This window comes from Vanessa cardui, chromosome 24 (assembly GCF_905220365.1).
Source record: "Vanessa cardui chromosome 24, ilVanCard2.1, whole genome shotgun sequence".
NCBI classification, from domain to species: domain Eukaryota; kingdom Metazoa; phylum Arthropoda; class Insecta; order Lepidoptera; family Nymphalidae; genus Vanessa; species Vanessa cardui.
Window position 1 is genome coordinate 11180942 of NC_061146.1, and position 18320 is coordinate 11199261.

Consider the following 18320-nt stretch of genomic DNA (forward strand, 5'->3'; position numbering starts at 1 on the left):
TATGATGTCTTAGCATGCATTTCCGTATCCGTTATCCGATTGTGTGTAATGCCTGGCTTATGAACATTTTTATACGTATTACGACATGAGTGTATTTCGTGTAACGTCAAATGTTCGCCAAGAGTTGAAAGGTTAAAGGTAAGGTAGCTTATATTTGGTGGGGTCTCGTGAAGACGCTCGGCTACCACCCGTGTTACATTACTCTGGCACGCGCGTGGCGACGGTTGTGAGGTCTAGCTCTGCCAGTGTGAAGTGCCGTGAGACGAGTGCGTGTGTGGTACCATGTGGGTCAGCGCGGTGGTCGCGCTCGCCTGCCTAGGTGAGTGGGAGCTTTTGTTTTTGTGTCTCCATCTCTACGAGGGATCACGCGCATTATAAATTCATTATGGTCATATAATTAAAACATACATCGGTTAATTGAGAAATATAGTTTTAGGTTTAACTATAACTCGCACGCATTATGCAATAATGATTATCTCCACTAATATTTTTAAAGTCAATGAAATTTTAAACAAGACCTGCTCCTGCTAAGACGAGTGTGAGCAGTTCAGTGCTCTGCAAGACTTGCAGACATTATTGTTACCGATAGATATCATTTAATTTTCTTACCTATTATATGCCATTAAACTTTCTCTATTCAACTTGACTCAGCTAGCCTAGGGGTGCCGTCTGTCATTATTTTACTTTTTTCTTTAAATAAATAAATATAGCGGTCAATAATTTATAATTTCAATTCATATCTTTAGGCAGGCTGAATAGAATGGTTGTGGCGGTGTCGAGCGCGCGCCTAATAGAATCATAATGATATGTTATCTAGCTGGTAAATTGCTAATGGATGGAGACGAGTAAGTTTTTATTGATACGAATGCCACGGGTCAGACTTAGGTTTTGAAACATGTTCATCTCGTAAACTGTAGACAATGTACACATCATACGTATCGCAATCAAAGAAGCTACATGCGATTCGAAAACTGTGAATTATTCTCGTAGAAACGAACATAGTTTTGTTAATAAATGTAACTGAGATGATAATAAGAACAATTTCAGAAACGAATTGCCTCTTGCTATGAAATACAGCGATACTTTACTATATAAACCAGACGTTAAGCCCCCTAGGAGGGGAGATAACGGGAACTAAGAGAGTGATCCTTTGTGTGAATAGTGTCACTGACGAGTGATTGTTACCTACCCAAATGAGCTTTGAGCAAGCAACTAAACAAAACTTGATTTTAATGAATATATTTAAATGTAATTATGTGATGTGGAGGTTTGAAAAATAAATACTGATTTGTGCACAAATCAGTTCCACGAAATGCTGGCAAGAATGCTAGAAGCGTTTTCCCGCTGCATATCACGCCCCGGACCACACGGTCGGGCTGGTATCATATTTTCCCTTTCTTAATCGTTTTCTCGTAGCAAATTAAATTCTAAATCGACCAGTCCTTAAAGTGTCGCATTAAGCTTTGAAACTTTTGAAAGTGTACTTGAATAAAGCATAATTTATGTGACAAGGCTGAATTTGATATTTACGAAAAAAATAACGTTCTAATAATAAATAACAAACATATTAAGCTGTAGACATCACAACCTCGCGCGTTAGATGCGCGGCGGTTATCACAAGCGTCTCTTGAGGTAAGTGGTCCGGCTTCGGCGGAGGAAGGTCAAGAGCGCCGCGCTGTGACGGGTGTTGCGTTCACGTCAATACAAGTACCACTGAAGGAGACTCAAAGGACGCCGATGACATCGCAGTTATATATGCTAATATGTCTTGTTCACAATTACTTATTTTACTAACATAAGAATATTTATGCTTAAATATATACAAATACGAATTAAAAACAGTGACTGTATAAATCTTGACCGCTTTTCTTGCTTTGGCAAGAATGCTAGAGGCATTTCCCCGCTGAATCGCAATTCCGATCCTCTGGGCAAAAAACGGATCAGCCCTCCTATGACTAGTGGAGGCAATAATGCGAGGTTATACTTTTGATGAAGCTTTTTGCAAAACTTCTCCAAGGGCCAAGTGCTTCAACAGCAAATGGGACATAAAGTACTTTGACAATTTATAATTATGGTAGTAATCTACGTAAAAATTGTGATTACAGTCATATTTAAAATAATACGTCACGTATCTGACGTTATTTTTTTGAAGATTGATTAAAAATATATAATTACGTCATCGTCTAAAACTAGATATTTCATGTCGCCTTTCTGTTTTAACTAATAAGATTACTAATAACATTCCCATGTATAATCAACAACGCATCATTTTAACAATATTCGTACATATATAGAGATGTTATGTTGATTTAAAATTCAATCTTTTTGATTGAGACATGTCATTTTTAAATCCACAATTTACAGGTGTAGCGATTGCCGGTCCTACTGAGCTAAATGCCGGTGCAAATCTGAACCCAGTAGAGGTCGCAGATTCTTCAGATAAGGTGGAATTGCGAGAAAAGCGAACTCCTGGACGAAGTTGGGTACAGGTTTTGACTGGTAATTATTTTATTTATTACATTCTGATATGTTATAATTTTAATTTTACGTGGCTCATTATTTTTATAAAGTCGCATTTAACAACAAACAAATATGTATATCATTTTAGCATACGACAGCGACGAAGACTATGACGAGGAACATAGTAAGCCTCGGCGGAAATATGGGAACGCAGCGGACCGGCCTCTGTACCTTCCGCTCGAACTGCCCATTGGTAAAGAGATTTTTGCATTATCGTGACTCGATGTTAGTAGCGTAGTTAAATTAGATTCATATTCACATAAACGTCCCGAAAAGCCAGACCGGGTGGCAGACATCCGCTCTCTGCGAATGTAAAATGATATATACTTCCTCCTCTAAAACTGTATTATTGTCAATACTAAATTATTGTCTGTTAAGTGAGTTGACTGCAGCACAACACACAGCTTAGTTTAAAAATATTATTGTCGGAAGGCGGACCGAGATCACGTGGGCGCATTCTACCACTACTGGTCTTGCCGTTCTCGGCCGGAGCGCCTCCTCGAACTTCACATCGCAAAGGTCGTTACTATAAGCCATTTTGTAACCCGTTTGTTTGTATTTAAATAAGTTTCTAATTAAACTATAACTATTAAAATCTATTTTAACCACCTTGCAGTATCTTTTCTTGTGAAATCATAATATGAGATTTTCGCGATTATTACACATTTAAATAAAACTAATTATAACGGATGAATCGCGTATATTAATTATTTTTAAACATCCCGACGTTTCGAGCACTTTGCTAGTCTACCCGTGACCACGAACACTGCAAAGTGCTCGAAACGTCGGGATGTTTAAAAATAATTAATATACGCGATTCATCCGTTATAATTAGTTTTATTTAAATGCATAATATGAGATGTTCACAGGCTATGGAAGTTTGATTAACAAGAAATCTTACAGTCGTAGAGAACTCCTTTGTTATAACATTTTACTGAGTAGATACTTTAGTTTTTCTAATTAACTATACAAGTACATATAAACATTAAGAAAAAAGTCTTCCATATTACTTACTCTGTGACGCTACAAAAGTAAACAATTAATGTGCACTTTATAACACGCTATTAACATCAACATTTCTTATAATGGTGACGTCAATAAACTACAACTTTCTTTGCATATCTGCTCGTGTTTATATCTTCTCTAAAGAGTTATTAAGGAAGTGCACTGACGGTACCCTGCTATATGGTTACAGAGTATGACGACCGCTCGGACCAAGACAAGTTTTACCATGACAACGAGAATTATTACGAAGAATCACCGACTCAAAGACCACGGAGACCGACTTCTAGACCTCCGGTGAGACGGCCAGTTGATAGAGAACGTCAGCCTGATAAACCTGATAAAATTTGTAGCGGTTCCGACGAAGCCACGTCACCGCCTCCGAGAAAACCTTCTAAAACACGACCCAAGAAGCCTCAGTACCCATCTTACGTTCGCGTCGATCAACTCGATCAAACGGCGGCTAAGCCTTCATTCGCCAAAGCAGGTTTGTGTCAACACACATGTATGTTTGATTGTTAGCTGTCGTGATATTACAAGCAGAATTTATTTTAATGATACCAGACATAACAACGATAATAATGAGACTGTCGTATAGCGCTACTAAGCGGTCACTTGGTGAAATTTTTGCTTCTATTTTAAACTGTCTATTGTATGCAAGCTATAACTTAGCAGTTGATTTTCTCTTGTTTCTATTTAAATCTGTTGACTTTCAGCATCTTCTAAAGAGTTAGTTGAAAAGTTTCGTGCTCAAGCTCCGGAATCTCCTGGATCACCGCCTTCTCTATTCTCCGAATACGATGGTAGCGAGCGTGTGCCGCACGCTGATAATACCGATGAAGAACCCGTGGTGGCGCCTCCGCATTCCGTGACACATAACTCTACGACGAGTAGGACCTCCTTTCAGACACAACAGAATTACTACACAACTTCGTTTGGAACGGGTGTTCGAAGCCGAGAGCCGACCCGGCCACACTTTAACCGCTCGCTCGTGCTGCAAGGCCAGCTCACCGTGCCGCGGGCGGATTTCACCGAAACCTACACGTCTTGGTAGGTCATTATCAGTTGGTGTCGGCGCCCTAATTATAACATTCGTAACTAAATGTGTTCGTTGTACGTCTGTATGTACCAAAAAAGAATTCTATGTTTTCAATGCTGAAGCTGACGCCCAGCACAGTTGTATATGCATTAAATGTTTCGCAGGTACGATGCCAAGAGCGGATCGGCCCGAGTTAATTTCTATGGCGGTTCAACTTCCACTTACCGCACCGTAATGCCCGACGGGAGCGTCCAGCGACTAGAAGTATTACACATTACAGACATTTGCGTCAATAATAACGAACGGTTCATTTATTGTACTCTATGACGTACTTTTTAGATGCGCGTCGATCGTTCAGGTGAAGGTGTAGTGCGCCGCTGCGGCAAGGCCGTGTCCCAGCAGAGCACGCAGGTCGACCGCGCGCCTCCCGCCTTGCCTGATTTGGAGCTGTTTACCTTTGCTGGTAATAAATGCCTCTAGGACATCGATTCTGAACCAAATTAGATCTAACAAATAAATAATTTGACACAATTTATTCATTACCATAAAATAACATCCAAAAAATAAAATTGTTTACTTACCGCCCAGAGAAATCGCGGTGTCAGTTGTAGGATTTGATGATAGGAAACTTTGAGTTTGAACGAGGTTGGGTGCTACTTTGAAGTGCAGTAGTTAAGATTTGCAACTCACACCGTAGGCTACGAGCAGTTGGAGAGCGGCCGTGCGGAGCGCTGGCGCCTCACGGAGACGACGCGCGCGGGCGAGCGCGGCGGCGCGCGCGGCGAGGCGCTCATCCTGCGGCACGAGCTGCTGCTGCGGCGCGCGCAGGACGACTCCGCGCGTCCCCTGCGGTACGCACGCCTTGTTTGTCATTATTTGTTGTCGGTAAAGGGGCGCAAACACATCTTTTTTGCTTTTTCAGTGTTTAGTTTCTCACGTAACGCAAGGATATGGGTTAGCAAAGGGTAATGTGTTCCAGGTACACCGTGAACATCGACAGCTCGGTGCTGGGAGCTGACTGCGACGGTTACCAACATCATTATCTGGATGCACGCGAATTCAACCCGGACAGCGTCTCTTTCACTCCGAATATTGGTAAGTTTCAACATAGTCTCGTCGTTGGTGGTTTAAAGAATCACTTACATTACTCGTGTCTCGTCTGTCAATTAAATAAAGATGACATATCATGACTGGCTTTGACATTGTTTTGCTTTGCAGACGAGTTATGTGATTTCGTTCAGCCTCTGAACGCTTCGTCAGCTGAGCACTTGGCGCGTCTCGAACCTTTACTCGAGTTCACACTTCCTCATCGCGACCTCCGATACGACGAGGCCTTAGAGCGGTAAACATATAAATGATTAAAAATAAAACAAAATGAGAGTTTGTTCATTATATTTATTCAGGGAACTAAAACACGCTTAAGAAGTTTGTTGGGATTTTTATCTAAAAGGTGGTTACTCAAAAGGATGCGCATCCAAAAATAAATGTTCGTATTTCTTATTGGTAGCGATTAAACTTCTATTCGAATCGAATTAAATCTACTCAGACAATGAAGGTAACGTCACTACAAATGTTACACCGCAGAAATTTGCAAAAGTGGGTCATAAATGATTATTCTTATTTACGCTAAAAATATTTGAAATCCTGATTACAGGTTTAAAACGGAGTACAACCGTCAATATGCGGATAATACTGAAGAGGCGGTTCGGAAAAATCTCCTGATGCAGCATCTCCGCTTCATACGCTCGGGCAACCGCGAGGGAGCGACCTTCGAGCTGGCGCCCAACTACCTCGCGGACCGCCTCGACGACGAGCTGGCGGAGCTGCGCGGGCTGGAGCTGTCCCCCGAGAACACGCGCGCGGAGACGTTCCCGCACACGCGGGCCTCCCTGCAGAAGGAGGAGCCGAGCCTGCCCGACAGGTTCGACTGGCGGCCGCGCGGAGCCGTCTCGCCGGTCAGGTGTACGTTTCGTTTGCTTTCTATTATTTTATTGGACCAATTTTGTAACAATGAAACTAATTCCTTTGTTTGTTTGCGTCGTGAGAGTTGAAGTCCTTGTAGTTATACCTCACATCTCATTAAGGCACGGCTTTGACGTATTCCATTCGCAGACCAAGGCTCGTGCGCGTCGTGCTGGGCGTTCGCGGTGGCGGGCGCGGTGGAGGGCGCGCTGTTTGTGCGCACGCGCCGCCTCGTGCCGCTCTCGGAGAAGTGTCTCGTCGACTGCGCTCATCCGTAACTATTCCTCACAAAAACTATTAACATTAACAACATTAACCACATTAAAACGTGTTATGTCACAGTGTAATTTTACCCTATTATCAACTTTATATGAAGCTAAATATATTAATAGGTACATAATCTTTTTCAAAATTAGATCAAAATGTCTTCTAAAATAATGGTATAGTTTTAATGTTGTAACTGTCCACAAGCATCAAGTGTAAATAGATGCTTATTTGGGGCACGCTAAAAAAATATGTTAATTTTGTTGCTGACAGTTGAATGATATTTTCCTCGTCACTAAAGGTTCGGTGGGAAAGGCTGTAAAGGAACGTGGCCGAGTCACGCCTATGATTACGTTCAGAACCGTGGACTGCCGGCCCTTGAGGAATATCCCGAGTACAAGGATAAGGTATTCATTTCATTTGTAGATACGGCACAACTACACTAGGAGAGTACAACTACGAGAGTTTTTGTTCGTCGTATGGCATTAAGTTGGTATAGTTAATGAGCGTTTACAATTTTTCACAAGTAAACCATCGGGTGAGTCGGATATAGTCTCAAGCAGATTGCTGGCGGCGTGCTCACTGAAATAAACTAAAACCGTCGACTGGTCAACAGCGGTCTGTTACATGTTTTTTGCGTCAATGCACAATCGCAGAATTGTCGCAACAACACTGAATGTGTACTAAGTCGTTGTCGCGCGCAGGTGGACACGTGCCAGGAGGAGAGCGTGCGGCCCGTCACGCGCATCAGCGCCCACGTCAACGTCACCGCCAACAGCGTGACCGCTCTTAAGGTGCGTTTTGGAAAACGTTTTTCTAATGTTTTTTTTAAATAATATAGATGTGGAGGCTTTGTTTTATTGCACGGTCACCACAACCCACATACATTGGCAAAAAATACCATTCGTTACACCACCAGTGCATCCCGTCTCAGTATCACTGCTGCTGAAGATAAAGACGATTGCAATCTTTAACGATTTACTCTTCAGTCGCACTGAGCCCTACCAGTAAAATATCAGAACTATTGTTAGACTTGGTCAAATTTAGATTAACTAATAAGGGTGTTTTTATTTAGGGCTTAATTTTGTACACGCTTTCAATATAATTTAGTAAGGACATCAAATTTTTATAAAAGATATTCTGTTTACCATGATAGCTTATGTCCTTTTAACTAGTCTGTGCGCATTCTGACTGGAAAACACCGTATTTAAAGTGAAGATGTGAATCATCGTTAAACTGTTACGTCGGCAGGTCGCAATTCGACAGCACGCGCCGTCGGTCGTCATCATCGACGCCAAAGCTAAGAGTTTCGTCTTCTACAAGAAAGGCGTCTTGTACGACGACAGATGGTCAGTATTCAATTTAGTGATTACTCTTGCTTGTACCCATTGCAATGCCGAGCGTAGGATGAATCTCTTATGTACGCCATGCTGATAATATTGAAATTTCAAAGTATGTCGTAGAACTTGGTCGACTTTATACATCAAAATATATATTAATAAAACACTTACTACTTTATGATTTTAAATAAAGTTTTTATCAATGTTAACGTTTGTGTGTAACCGTAGCGCGAAGGCACCCAAGAAGCTGAACCACGCGGTGCTAGCAGTGGGGTGGGGCCAGCGGAAGGGCGAGCCGCACTTCATACTGAAGAACTCTTGGTCGGAGGCGTGGGGCGAGCGCGGGTACGTGCGCGTCCAGGCGCGCGCCAACACGTGCGGCGTGCTCGCCAGGCCCTCGTACCCGCGCATCCAGGGCGACGACATCCTGCGCGACCCGCAGGGCTCCAGCCGGGTCCGCCCGCGCGAGATCGACGACTACGAGGACGCGCCGCGTTCCCGCGGCGCCCGGGCCGGCGCGCGGGACGCCGACTACGACGACCAGGACTAGGGACGGCTCCCGGCGGTGTGTGTGTGTGTGACCTGAGTTCCAGAATAGTGAATTTTCTAAGCAAACGTACACGTTTGACGGGTCCGTGCTAATTGCAAATCAAGATGGACCCGAAGTCTTAAACCACGAGTGTTTATGTTTATGTCGCTTGTAATGTTTGCTTCATACAAACTATTTACATACATTATAATAAAATGTTAATAATTACAAATATTACGTAATACGTATCTGTATATATAGAGAACTATTGATTATTATAGTTGATGTGACGTCATGGATGTTTTTCGATTTGTGTTACTATTGTTGACCGATTAAAAATAATAAGGTTTAATATTTCAAGCGTTTTCATTTTCTTATATATTAAATATACTCGAAAACAGATCACAATCGTAATTATTTAATTTTAATTTTATTCAGCTGAGTAATCCCATATAATCTATCGCCTTTGTTGTACCTTTTAGTGGTCTTGAAAATCTGAAATAAAGTTCACCTAAATCCTAACGCATAAACAGTGAGTTAGAGTGAGTATGAGGTCACAGATTCCGAACCCAGAGATTCACACTGAGACATCATTTCGGTTGTGTGAGAGTTGTCGTGTCTGCCTATCTGTCGTGTAATCAGTGTCGTTAGCTAAACTGTACCGACAATGGGGTTCGTGACTAAGATCAGTCAGGAGAGTAGATCATGTTTATACTTACATGAGAGCCACTAATTTAAGTGTTGTTACAAGATATTTTATTAAACATATATTTTCAATTCAGTAATTGACTTCGTTCTGAAATAGAACTGAAATACTTTAAAGTTAATTTATTTTTTTATAATAATACTACACTTTCATTATAATAATATAGCAGATGTGGCAAACTCAAGGGCTAAACATCGTTTAGTTGTCTCTAGTGCTGCTATTGAGTTGTTATAGGCCTGGTTCTGTGTTACTTTTAATAGTTTTAAAGAAAGATAGCAGTGTGACTTAACAGACGCGGTGTATATAATAATCATAATAAGTCATTCGGTGTAAGACCTCTGCATATTGCCTCCAATGGTGACATTAGGACTGGCTTATTTGCTTCTTAAGGAATAGGATTACGATTCAATAGGGAACAATATGGACTAAGATGTTAACACACCTATAGCTGTAGAATTGCTACGATGTAGCAGTAGTTTCACGGAACACAACAGCACTAGGTGAGGCGCCGTCAGGCGGTAGAGTATGCGACGAGCGGGCAGTGCTTGCGCAGGTGGGCTCGTCCAGCTCGCAGTTAATTTAAATGTTTATATACATACATATACAATTGGCCTTTAATTTCATGTTTTTATTGTACGTACGAAACGACACTACGAGCGAACGATATGAACGTTCGAGAGCTTTCGTGAATTTTCTACAAAGGAATGAACAAAAATTGCTGTCATTGGTGTCATGTGTAGTAATAATAATAACCAATAAGTAGGTATTTTATTCGAGTTCTCGGTCCAGGAGCAGCCCAGACAAAATGCTCCGCGTGTCTGTGAGATAACCCGGTACACCGGCGACTAGATCCGCCGCTTCTAAACCTGTTAGATGTTATTCAACAAAGATAACCCAGTCGAGTGGTAATACTTTTTACCTACCTCGACTTGTTTCCTCGTAATATATTCCGATTTCGCGCCGGGGCTATAAACTTTTATCGCAGATTTATTTGTTTTTCCCTCGATCAGACTTCTCAAATCGCCTACTCACCCAGTAACAAGCGTAAATGTCATAAGGCACGGGCCGTATCGACCTATAATGATATCGCACTCATGAGCCGGCACCAGTAGCGGTGCGCACGCGCAGCTGCAACATGTCCGCCGCTCGCCTCCCCGTGACGCTGCTGCTCTTGTCTTGTGGTGAGGATCACTCTATAGTTTTATAATAAGATATTTCATATATAGCAGCAAGAAAATCTACTTTAATGACACTCTTATAAATAAAGAATTTTTATTTTAAAATTAAAGTTAGAAATTTCTATAATAAATATCTTTGGTAATTTTATCTCCATAATATGACCTATTTAGGTCGTTAATCTGATATATTCTAAAGTCAAACTATGGGCAGGTAAATTAAAATTATTATAGTTTAGGAACCGTGGGTTGAGTTTAAAAAATGATGCGCAAATTATTTACATAATATAGTAAAATGAACTAAAAATATTATCAATTAAAATAAAATTGACATGTTTCACATAATGCTTTTGTTTTCAAAACTACAGTTTTCTGTATTAAGTATGTTCTCTGAAAAAAACAGAGTCCAAAACGCGTTATGTGAAAAGATATGGACGGACAAGTTTCTTAGATTAAGTTAAGTAAGACATGCAGAACGTGTGGCGATACATCTGTAAAGTTTGATCTTGATAACCGCTATCTAAAATATAACAATTAATTCAGATCTAAACTATATAACTACATAAATAATAAAGTGTAACTAAAATTTATTTATTGTTACTTTTTTGACGAAACCTTTTTACGTTCTTCTTTTAAAAATATTTAGTATTGTTCTAAATATTGATTATACCTCTAAATGTTAAAATTAAATATGATAAATATATCCAGTAGCATTGACATGAAAGCTTGTGCATTTGATTTGCATTTGTTATCTTTATTTGTTTCACTAACTTTTGCCGAACAGTGAAGATGTCGCGAAACCGGATCAAGGATCCTGCTGAGATTCTTTCGTCAGCTCTACCCAGATCAGGCTGTTCTCGATTAACACTTGTATTTTTTACTTTGACTCTCAATAGTAATACATAATAGTTTACATTCCAAAAATACACTTTATATATATAAACGTTTTTGCTGTGAATAAATGAATTGAAATATTAATTTGACACGATAAATTCGATAAAATGCTTCTTGAAGAGCACTCGTAAGAGCCAACTCGACTAGAGTATGTTTGGTTTTGAATCTTAGGTTTATTTTCCAGAAAATAACAGAAACGCTTGTAAATTAACGAAACCGGTTTGGATACTTGTGAAGTGACATTCGATAAACGTTTAGGCAGATGATGTTTTGGGTCATTTGCATATCTATTCAGATCTTAGAATATGGTCTATGTCCGCAAACTTGTTCTCAGCGAGAGGTCACAGTCATGGCCACGAACATCTAAAGGGAGCTCACACTCGAAAATAACAAAACGTCATGTAAATATTCGCATCGAACTCGTTAATATTGTAATATGAATTCGAGAGAGGGGTTTTTTTTATTTTGAATAAATAATGTTATTAATAATGATGATTTATATTTGGTATTTTAATAAATTAAGCGTATTACAAATTTCTGTTACTGCACAAAACAGGCGTGCGATATACTGCCATAGTGCTGCAGTATTTCCCTGTTTAATTGTAATTCCGATTCACTTGTCATCAGCGGAGACATAAATATAATAATTTATGAACATAATTATTATAATAAAGTATAAACTTTATTGTGGTTACAAACCTATCGAATAAATGTTGATTGAGAGCTCTTATCCAACTCGAGTGCCTTTGACAACAGAGCTCTCGCCGCAGAGACTGAGTCACCCGCTACTCTGCATGTAAATAAGATACTCGAGTGCGCACTGCCGCTTGAACCTCAAGCATTAGACTTCAAGATGGACGAGGATGACTAAATCTGCTTTATTTATGTCGTTTCACTAATATCTATAATACGTCAGTCGTAATGCATGAATTTAAATGCATGTTCATGTTTTACGAAAGATCACGACAATTTATGAAATAATGCTTACGAGCACATTTGGATATTTAAATACGGCGACTTTATCTCAACGAGTGCGCTAATATTGTGTACGGATTTTCTCGCTCTCGGCGAATCAGTAACCGACTTTGTATGAAAAATATGTTGGTATATTATAGGTACATTAAGGAGAAACAGCACTTTGTGTCTGTTACATTACTTTTTATCTCACGTATGTGTATTTACTTCAGTCGGTTTTTCAAAAGTCAAAGATGCTACATCTTGTTATAATCTCAACAGTTCGACTTCGAAATAACTAAAAATATAAAATAGAAAAAATATTTTTTAAATTAAGTAACATTTTGTCTTCTAGGACTTCTAGTCGTTACAGCTCGAACAGGATGGGATCAGCCAGACGAGTCGGACTTATTCGAGCAGGACGACAGCTCTCGCGTCGCGCGATCAGCGAGTCAGCGTTTCTTGCAGGTGATATCAGGTAGGTGACGTGTATGTAATAATCTGCTGTAGTCGAGTAACTGACGACAGCGTTTTAAAATTCCAAACGTACAATCTTGCTTTGGACTCTTTTATACATTTTATTTTAGGAAAACAAACAAAGAGATGACGCTTGATAGCGTTATCTTATGCAATAGTACTTAGATACATCGGCTAATTTGCCACTGTTACTAAGTTGGTATATGTTGTAATATGTAATAAATATTATTATTATTATTAATTATTAACGGCCTGTTTATCCGGTTTATCAGCAGATAAATTATCGTAACCAAACAAACGTAGGCGTGGCTTTGAAAAAGTATTCGTGTAGCTCTTTGAAGAAATGTTTGACGTCTTCCGAAGACAAGATCCGGCAAACTTTCGCATTTGCGTATAATGTTAACTAAAACTCTAATTCTGTTTTTCAAGGTTACGATGACGACTATAACTGGCTGCAGTCTCTCTTGTATCCAGGTATGATTTATTTTGATGATGATGACGAATGGTGAAGTCTGCTTTCTTGTTCTGAGTGTTCATTAAAACTAAGTATATCAATTACCGATGTTAATTGGGCTCATTAATTCAGATAGTTTCATGCCATAATGTCTGTTTTATGTTTTGGAGTAACGCAGCCCTTATCCGTACAATATTTGTGCTGCAGTAGAGGCCTATCGCGCAACCAATAACATTAAAGAAATCAATATATAAATATTATTAACTATTACTTTTCAATATATTATTTTCTTTAATGATAGATATGTATGAAAAAAATATTAATGGTTTTGTAATAAAATCGATACAAGGCAAAACCCGTTCTTTGGTCGTTTCTTCTTATGTCCGGGTATTTTGTTTTCTGAATCAGTGGATTGTAATTTGACAATCAATAATTAAGTGTAATATTTCTTTATCGAATAAAGTATTTTGATTTGATTTATAGAACGCAGCAACAGGCTCCGAGCGGCCAGTCTGCCGTTGCTAGTGCTCCCCGTCGAGGTTCCTCTGCGACGCGGTGTGTTGACTTATTTTATTTATTGACGGTCCTCTCAAGGACAATCGATTATTTATTTCTGTTCACAGATTACATATACTATCGCCTTATGCATTGAACTATTGTTATAAAATTAGTCTAGTAGATTTATAAGCAGTTTCCATTTAACAAAAAAAATATAGTTATTGCTTTACGTTGTATATAATAATATTTTCGATTTTGAAGGCAAAACTTAATTAGCCGTATAAAGTAGATTTCTTTAAGAAATAGTAAATAATACTATATCTTAAAAAAAAAAAAATTTGCTTAACAAAAATATGGTTACAGAAAGCAACAGTAAGCTGACCCAACGACGAATAAATTACGATTATGAAGAAGATGAGGAGAGTGCCTGGCAGGTTAATCGTGGAGACCGGCGGCAGAACAAAAGACGGCCGTCCTACGTACGAGAACCTTACAGAGACCAACCAGCAGATGATGAATCCCCTGAATTTCAATACAAGAAGCGGCCGCAGCGACCTGTTCCCAGAGACCCGAGCATTCCCGCTTACTCTCATCCATCTGAACCCCGCGACGTCCCAAATATTGTCTCCAGTGGTAAGAATTGTAGTTCAGTCATCTATACTTTGTAACTGACCTTAGCGACGCCCACGCACAAACAAATAAATGTTACATCTTTATAATATTCCTATAGATTGGCATAACTAAGCATCCACGTACTCATAAACAAAAGATCGATGTTCAATTGCGTCAGCTTCCTCGATGTTTAAAATGTGTTGTTTTTTAACAGTTCCGTCATCGCAGCTCGTAGAGAAATTCCGAGCTCAGACTCCTAAAGCATTCGGTATGCCGGCGATTGTGCAATCCGAATTTGATATCAGTGAGCGCATAATTTTACCCGACGACGAAGACGACGGGGAGTGGGAGGAGACGCACAAGGCAACCAGCGGCGTGAGAAACACGCGAGCTATATTCACTATGAACAGAGCAAAAACGGAAGAAGTCACCCCATCGCGCCCTATCTTCACTAAGCCCTTGAAACTGCGTGCTCTGCTGAGCGTGCCGCGTGCCGACTACTCCGAGTCTTATACGGCTTGGTGAGTGCTTATTTAATGTTATGTATGTTTAAGGATATTTTTTCATGTTAGTAGCGTCAGACCTCTATCATATACAAAATATATATTTTTTGTTTGGGATACTTCCTGCTTACTTCCATTAAAATTAGAAAAAAAGCATAATTTTTTTCTAGAACTTTATCTTGTAAGCCGATATTTCATTAGGGCTAGACATTTGTGGTCGCCATATCCAAGTGGATGCCTCGCACTCACCGAATATTTTTCCGTAAACATCAACATCATTGACATGTTTTGTTTTGAGAGGTGGCTAAGTTTTTGATTACAAAATTTCTCTTGTGGCTTAAATTATGTGGCGCCAATTGATGTGACGTATTAAATGTTTGTATCTCTCTATGCTCAAGTATCTATGGACAAGGGCATCGTCTTACCATCAAATACCACCAAACAAAAAAAAAAAAACAAACAAGTCAACAATCGCTACTTCCCTTGTGGTTGTTAAAATAGACTTTGAAAGATCATTAAATATTTTAATAGCACAATGGTTTCGAGAAATGACCTTTGTGTCGTCCCCAATACTAGTGCAAAGATCACATTTAAGCATAAAGGTTTTGTTTGCACAACTATGGATAAAACTGCCTTCAATTCCAGGTGGGATCCTGTTAGGGGTGATTCGCGGATTCATTTTCAAGACGGATCCACAGTGACGTTCCGGAAAATGCAACCCGATGGACTTGTTAAAAAAGTAGAGGTAAGGTGTTTGACATTACCACTTTTTTGGAAAGTTTAAAGAACTAATAATTAATTATTTTTGTATGTATTTGTTTTTACGACTTAAAACTTGCATGGAACTGTATATTAGTGAATAACGTGAATGGTGTTGGTTTTTTTAGTGCATAAGTAGACTGTCTGGCAAATACACCACGCGATGATTTCTGGACACTATTGTACATAGATATTGGCGTATTATTAGTTATTTTCATTATTAATCATTATCAAACGTTCTTTACAGATGCACGTAGACCGTTCTGGAGAGCGCGTGGTCAGCTGCGGCGTGGCCACGACAGTCGCCTCAGCCGCTGATCGCGCGAACCCGGCTCTGCCAGATATGCAGCTTTTTACTTTCTCTGGTAAAACTTTTATATTTGAACTTGCATATTCTTATTGAGAACTATAAATTTGTATAACTCAGGCTTACATGGATCTCACAACTTTTTACCGTAGAACAACTGAGTTGCGAGACTTGGTTTTTTTGGACAAGTATTGTTTTTGATGGGATCTCATTTCTTTTTGTATTTTCTAGACAGTTCTACTTTTTTTCTTTTCGGTACCTTCTACTTATATCTACCAGCAACGAATTTTCTTAAAGCCCTCTCTCTGACTTATTACTTTTCTTATTTTTGTAGGTAGCCTTCCTTTTTCTCTTTTCCGGTACTACTTCTTGAGCTTCAGCTACAGTTTTTCTAAGAGCTTACTCCCAATCTTTATGTGTTTTTCTGGGAGGCTTGATGTTAAAATTTTTGACAAAACTGGACGGTAAATGCTTCTTAGTCTATTGTATTCACAAATTGAGGATTCCTGCGCTTTAACACTTCCAAAGTCGATATTAATTAGATGTAAACCGCCCAGACTTGTAACTCTCGAAAGTGCTATGTAAGCTTGACCGGATGTGAATACTGCAGAACCGATATCCATATTTTATGTGCGTTATTATTTCACGCAATAGGCTACGAGCGCACCGAGGACGGCTTGGTGGAGCGCTGGCAGCACTCAGTGGGCGGGCGCGGCGACGCCGGCGGGGAGACGGTCACCACCCACCACGAGCTGCTGCTGACTCGCGAGCGGGACTTCGTGCGGCCGATACGGTAACTGTAGATATGTAGTGTGACAAAACAATACACAATGGAGTAGCCTGAGCTTAAGGGTTCTTCGATAGCTTATCTTTATGACGTCGATGATATTCTTGCAGGTACCGCGTGTCGGTGAACAGTAGCGTGCTGGGACCGGAGAGCGACAGCTACGAGCACTTTTACTATGACGCCCGCACTCACAACCGAAGACCTCAGTTTTTCGAAGCAGATATAAGTATGCATAAAAAACGTCTAACTCCAGTAAAGAAATATATATTATAATTTATTAATTAATTGTTACGCAAAGTGCCTTGAGGCTTTCCCCTAATTACTACGTGAGTAAATAAGCATTAATCTGTAAGTTTTCCACTGCCGAGCATACCTCTTCGTTGGGAGTCTTTTCTGTCACGTTAAAGAGGTAAATTACGAAACCAAATTATATACATGAAAAGGCGATCTTCCGTTAAGATTCATGTATGCTAGCCTCGAGACCATCGTCGCAGCTAAAACTTTTATTAGATTTTAAAGATTTATTAGGTGGCAGGACGTTGAAGTACAGTTTATTCTAGAATATAATGCGTGTCGGTCTCACTCGCAGATGAATTCTGCGACGAGGTGCGGCAGCTGAACGCGTCGTCGCCGGACGACGTCGCGCGGCTCGAGCCGCTGCGGGAGTTCACGCTGGCGGCGCGCGACCCGCGCTACGACGCGCTCTTACACAAGTAATTCGTTTTGTTCGGTATAATCTACTTTTTGAACCGGTAGCTTTAAGTATAAATCAAGATTTACATCACACATTCTGACTGTCACAATTAAAAAAACCATGATTCAAAAGTGCTTTTCAGCCTACTTGAGTTGAGACTATTTTGATTTGACTATATGCGGTTTTTGTATATTTACAAAGAAAAAAAGTAATATTAACTCAAGCGCATACCATAATGTATTTAGATATACAAAAGACATTAATATTCCCCGAAATATGTCGCCAGGTTCCAAAAAGATTATGCACGTCGGTTCGCCGACGACGTCGAAGGCGCCGTCCGGAAGAACATTCTGATGCAGAGCTCGAGGCTCATAGCGTCCGCGAACCGCGCCGGCGCCACCGTGCGCCTGGGGCTCAACTTCCTCGCCGACCGCCTCGACGACGAGATGAGCGCCATGGCGGGCGCGGCGCGCGGCGGGGAGCGCGGCGCCGCAGAGAAGTTCCCGCACGCGCGCTCGGCGCTGGCGGCGCACGAGCGGCGCCTGCCGGAGAGGTTCGACTGGCGAGCGCTCGGCGGCGTGTCTCATGTGCGATGTTGGTATCTCCAAATGTGAATTGTGAATTTAATATTCATATAAATGAGCTTCTGTAAGTAGTTTAAATGGTGCAGTCCAGGGGACCACGTGCTCGTCGTGCTGGGCGGTGGCGGTTGCGGGCGCCGTGGAGGGCGCGCTCTTCAGTCGCACGAAGCGCCTCGTGCCGCTCTCCGAACAGCACCTCGTGGACTGCGCGGGCCCGTGAGTGTCTTATGACCTGCCCCTCAGGAGATTAATATTTTCTGCTA

At 40.6% G+C, this 18320-nt stretch overlaps 2 protein-coding genes across 2 annotated transcripts; both read left to right on the forward strand.

Moving 5' to 3' along the window:
• The first annotated feature begins 209 nt into the window (after nucleotides 1–209).
• Nucleotides 210–9058, forward strand: LOC124540345. The gene is made up of 17 exons (XM_047117861.1): nucleotides 210–319; nucleotides 2365–2499; nucleotides 2609–2713; nucleotides 2953–3039; nucleotides 3716–4009; nucleotides 4239–4572; nucleotides 4726–4825; nucleotides 4901–5024; nucleotides 5259–5412; nucleotides 5541–5656; nucleotides 5780–5903; nucleotides 6216–6523; nucleotides 6674–6797; nucleotides 7089–7194; nucleotides 7492–7581; nucleotides 8039–8136; nucleotides 8356–9058. The coding sequence occupies exons 1-17, from the start codon at nucleotides 283–285 to the stop codon at nucleotides 8675–8677; spliced, it is 2658 nt and encodes an 885-aa protein (XP_046973817.1). The 5' UTR covers nucleotides 210–282; the 3' UTR covers nucleotides 8678–9058.
• Nucleotides 9059–10364: 1306 nt separating this feature from the next.
• Nucleotides 10365–18273, forward strand: LOC124540278 (the record flags this gene model as incomplete). The annotated part of the gene is made up of 13 exons (XM_047117747.1): nucleotides 10365–10543; nucleotides 12741–12863; nucleotides 13292–13336; nucleotides 13800–13871; nucleotides 14178–14447; nucleotides 14641–14947; nucleotides 15575–15674; nucleotides 15936–16053; nucleotides 16650–16788; nucleotides 16893–17008; nucleotides 17372–17495; nucleotides 17763–18070; nucleotides 18147–18273. Coding segments are annotated over exons 1-13 (1895 nt in total), but the record flags the coding sequence as incomplete, so codon positions are not given.
• Between the last annotated feature and the right edge of the window lie 47 nt (nucleotides 18274–18320).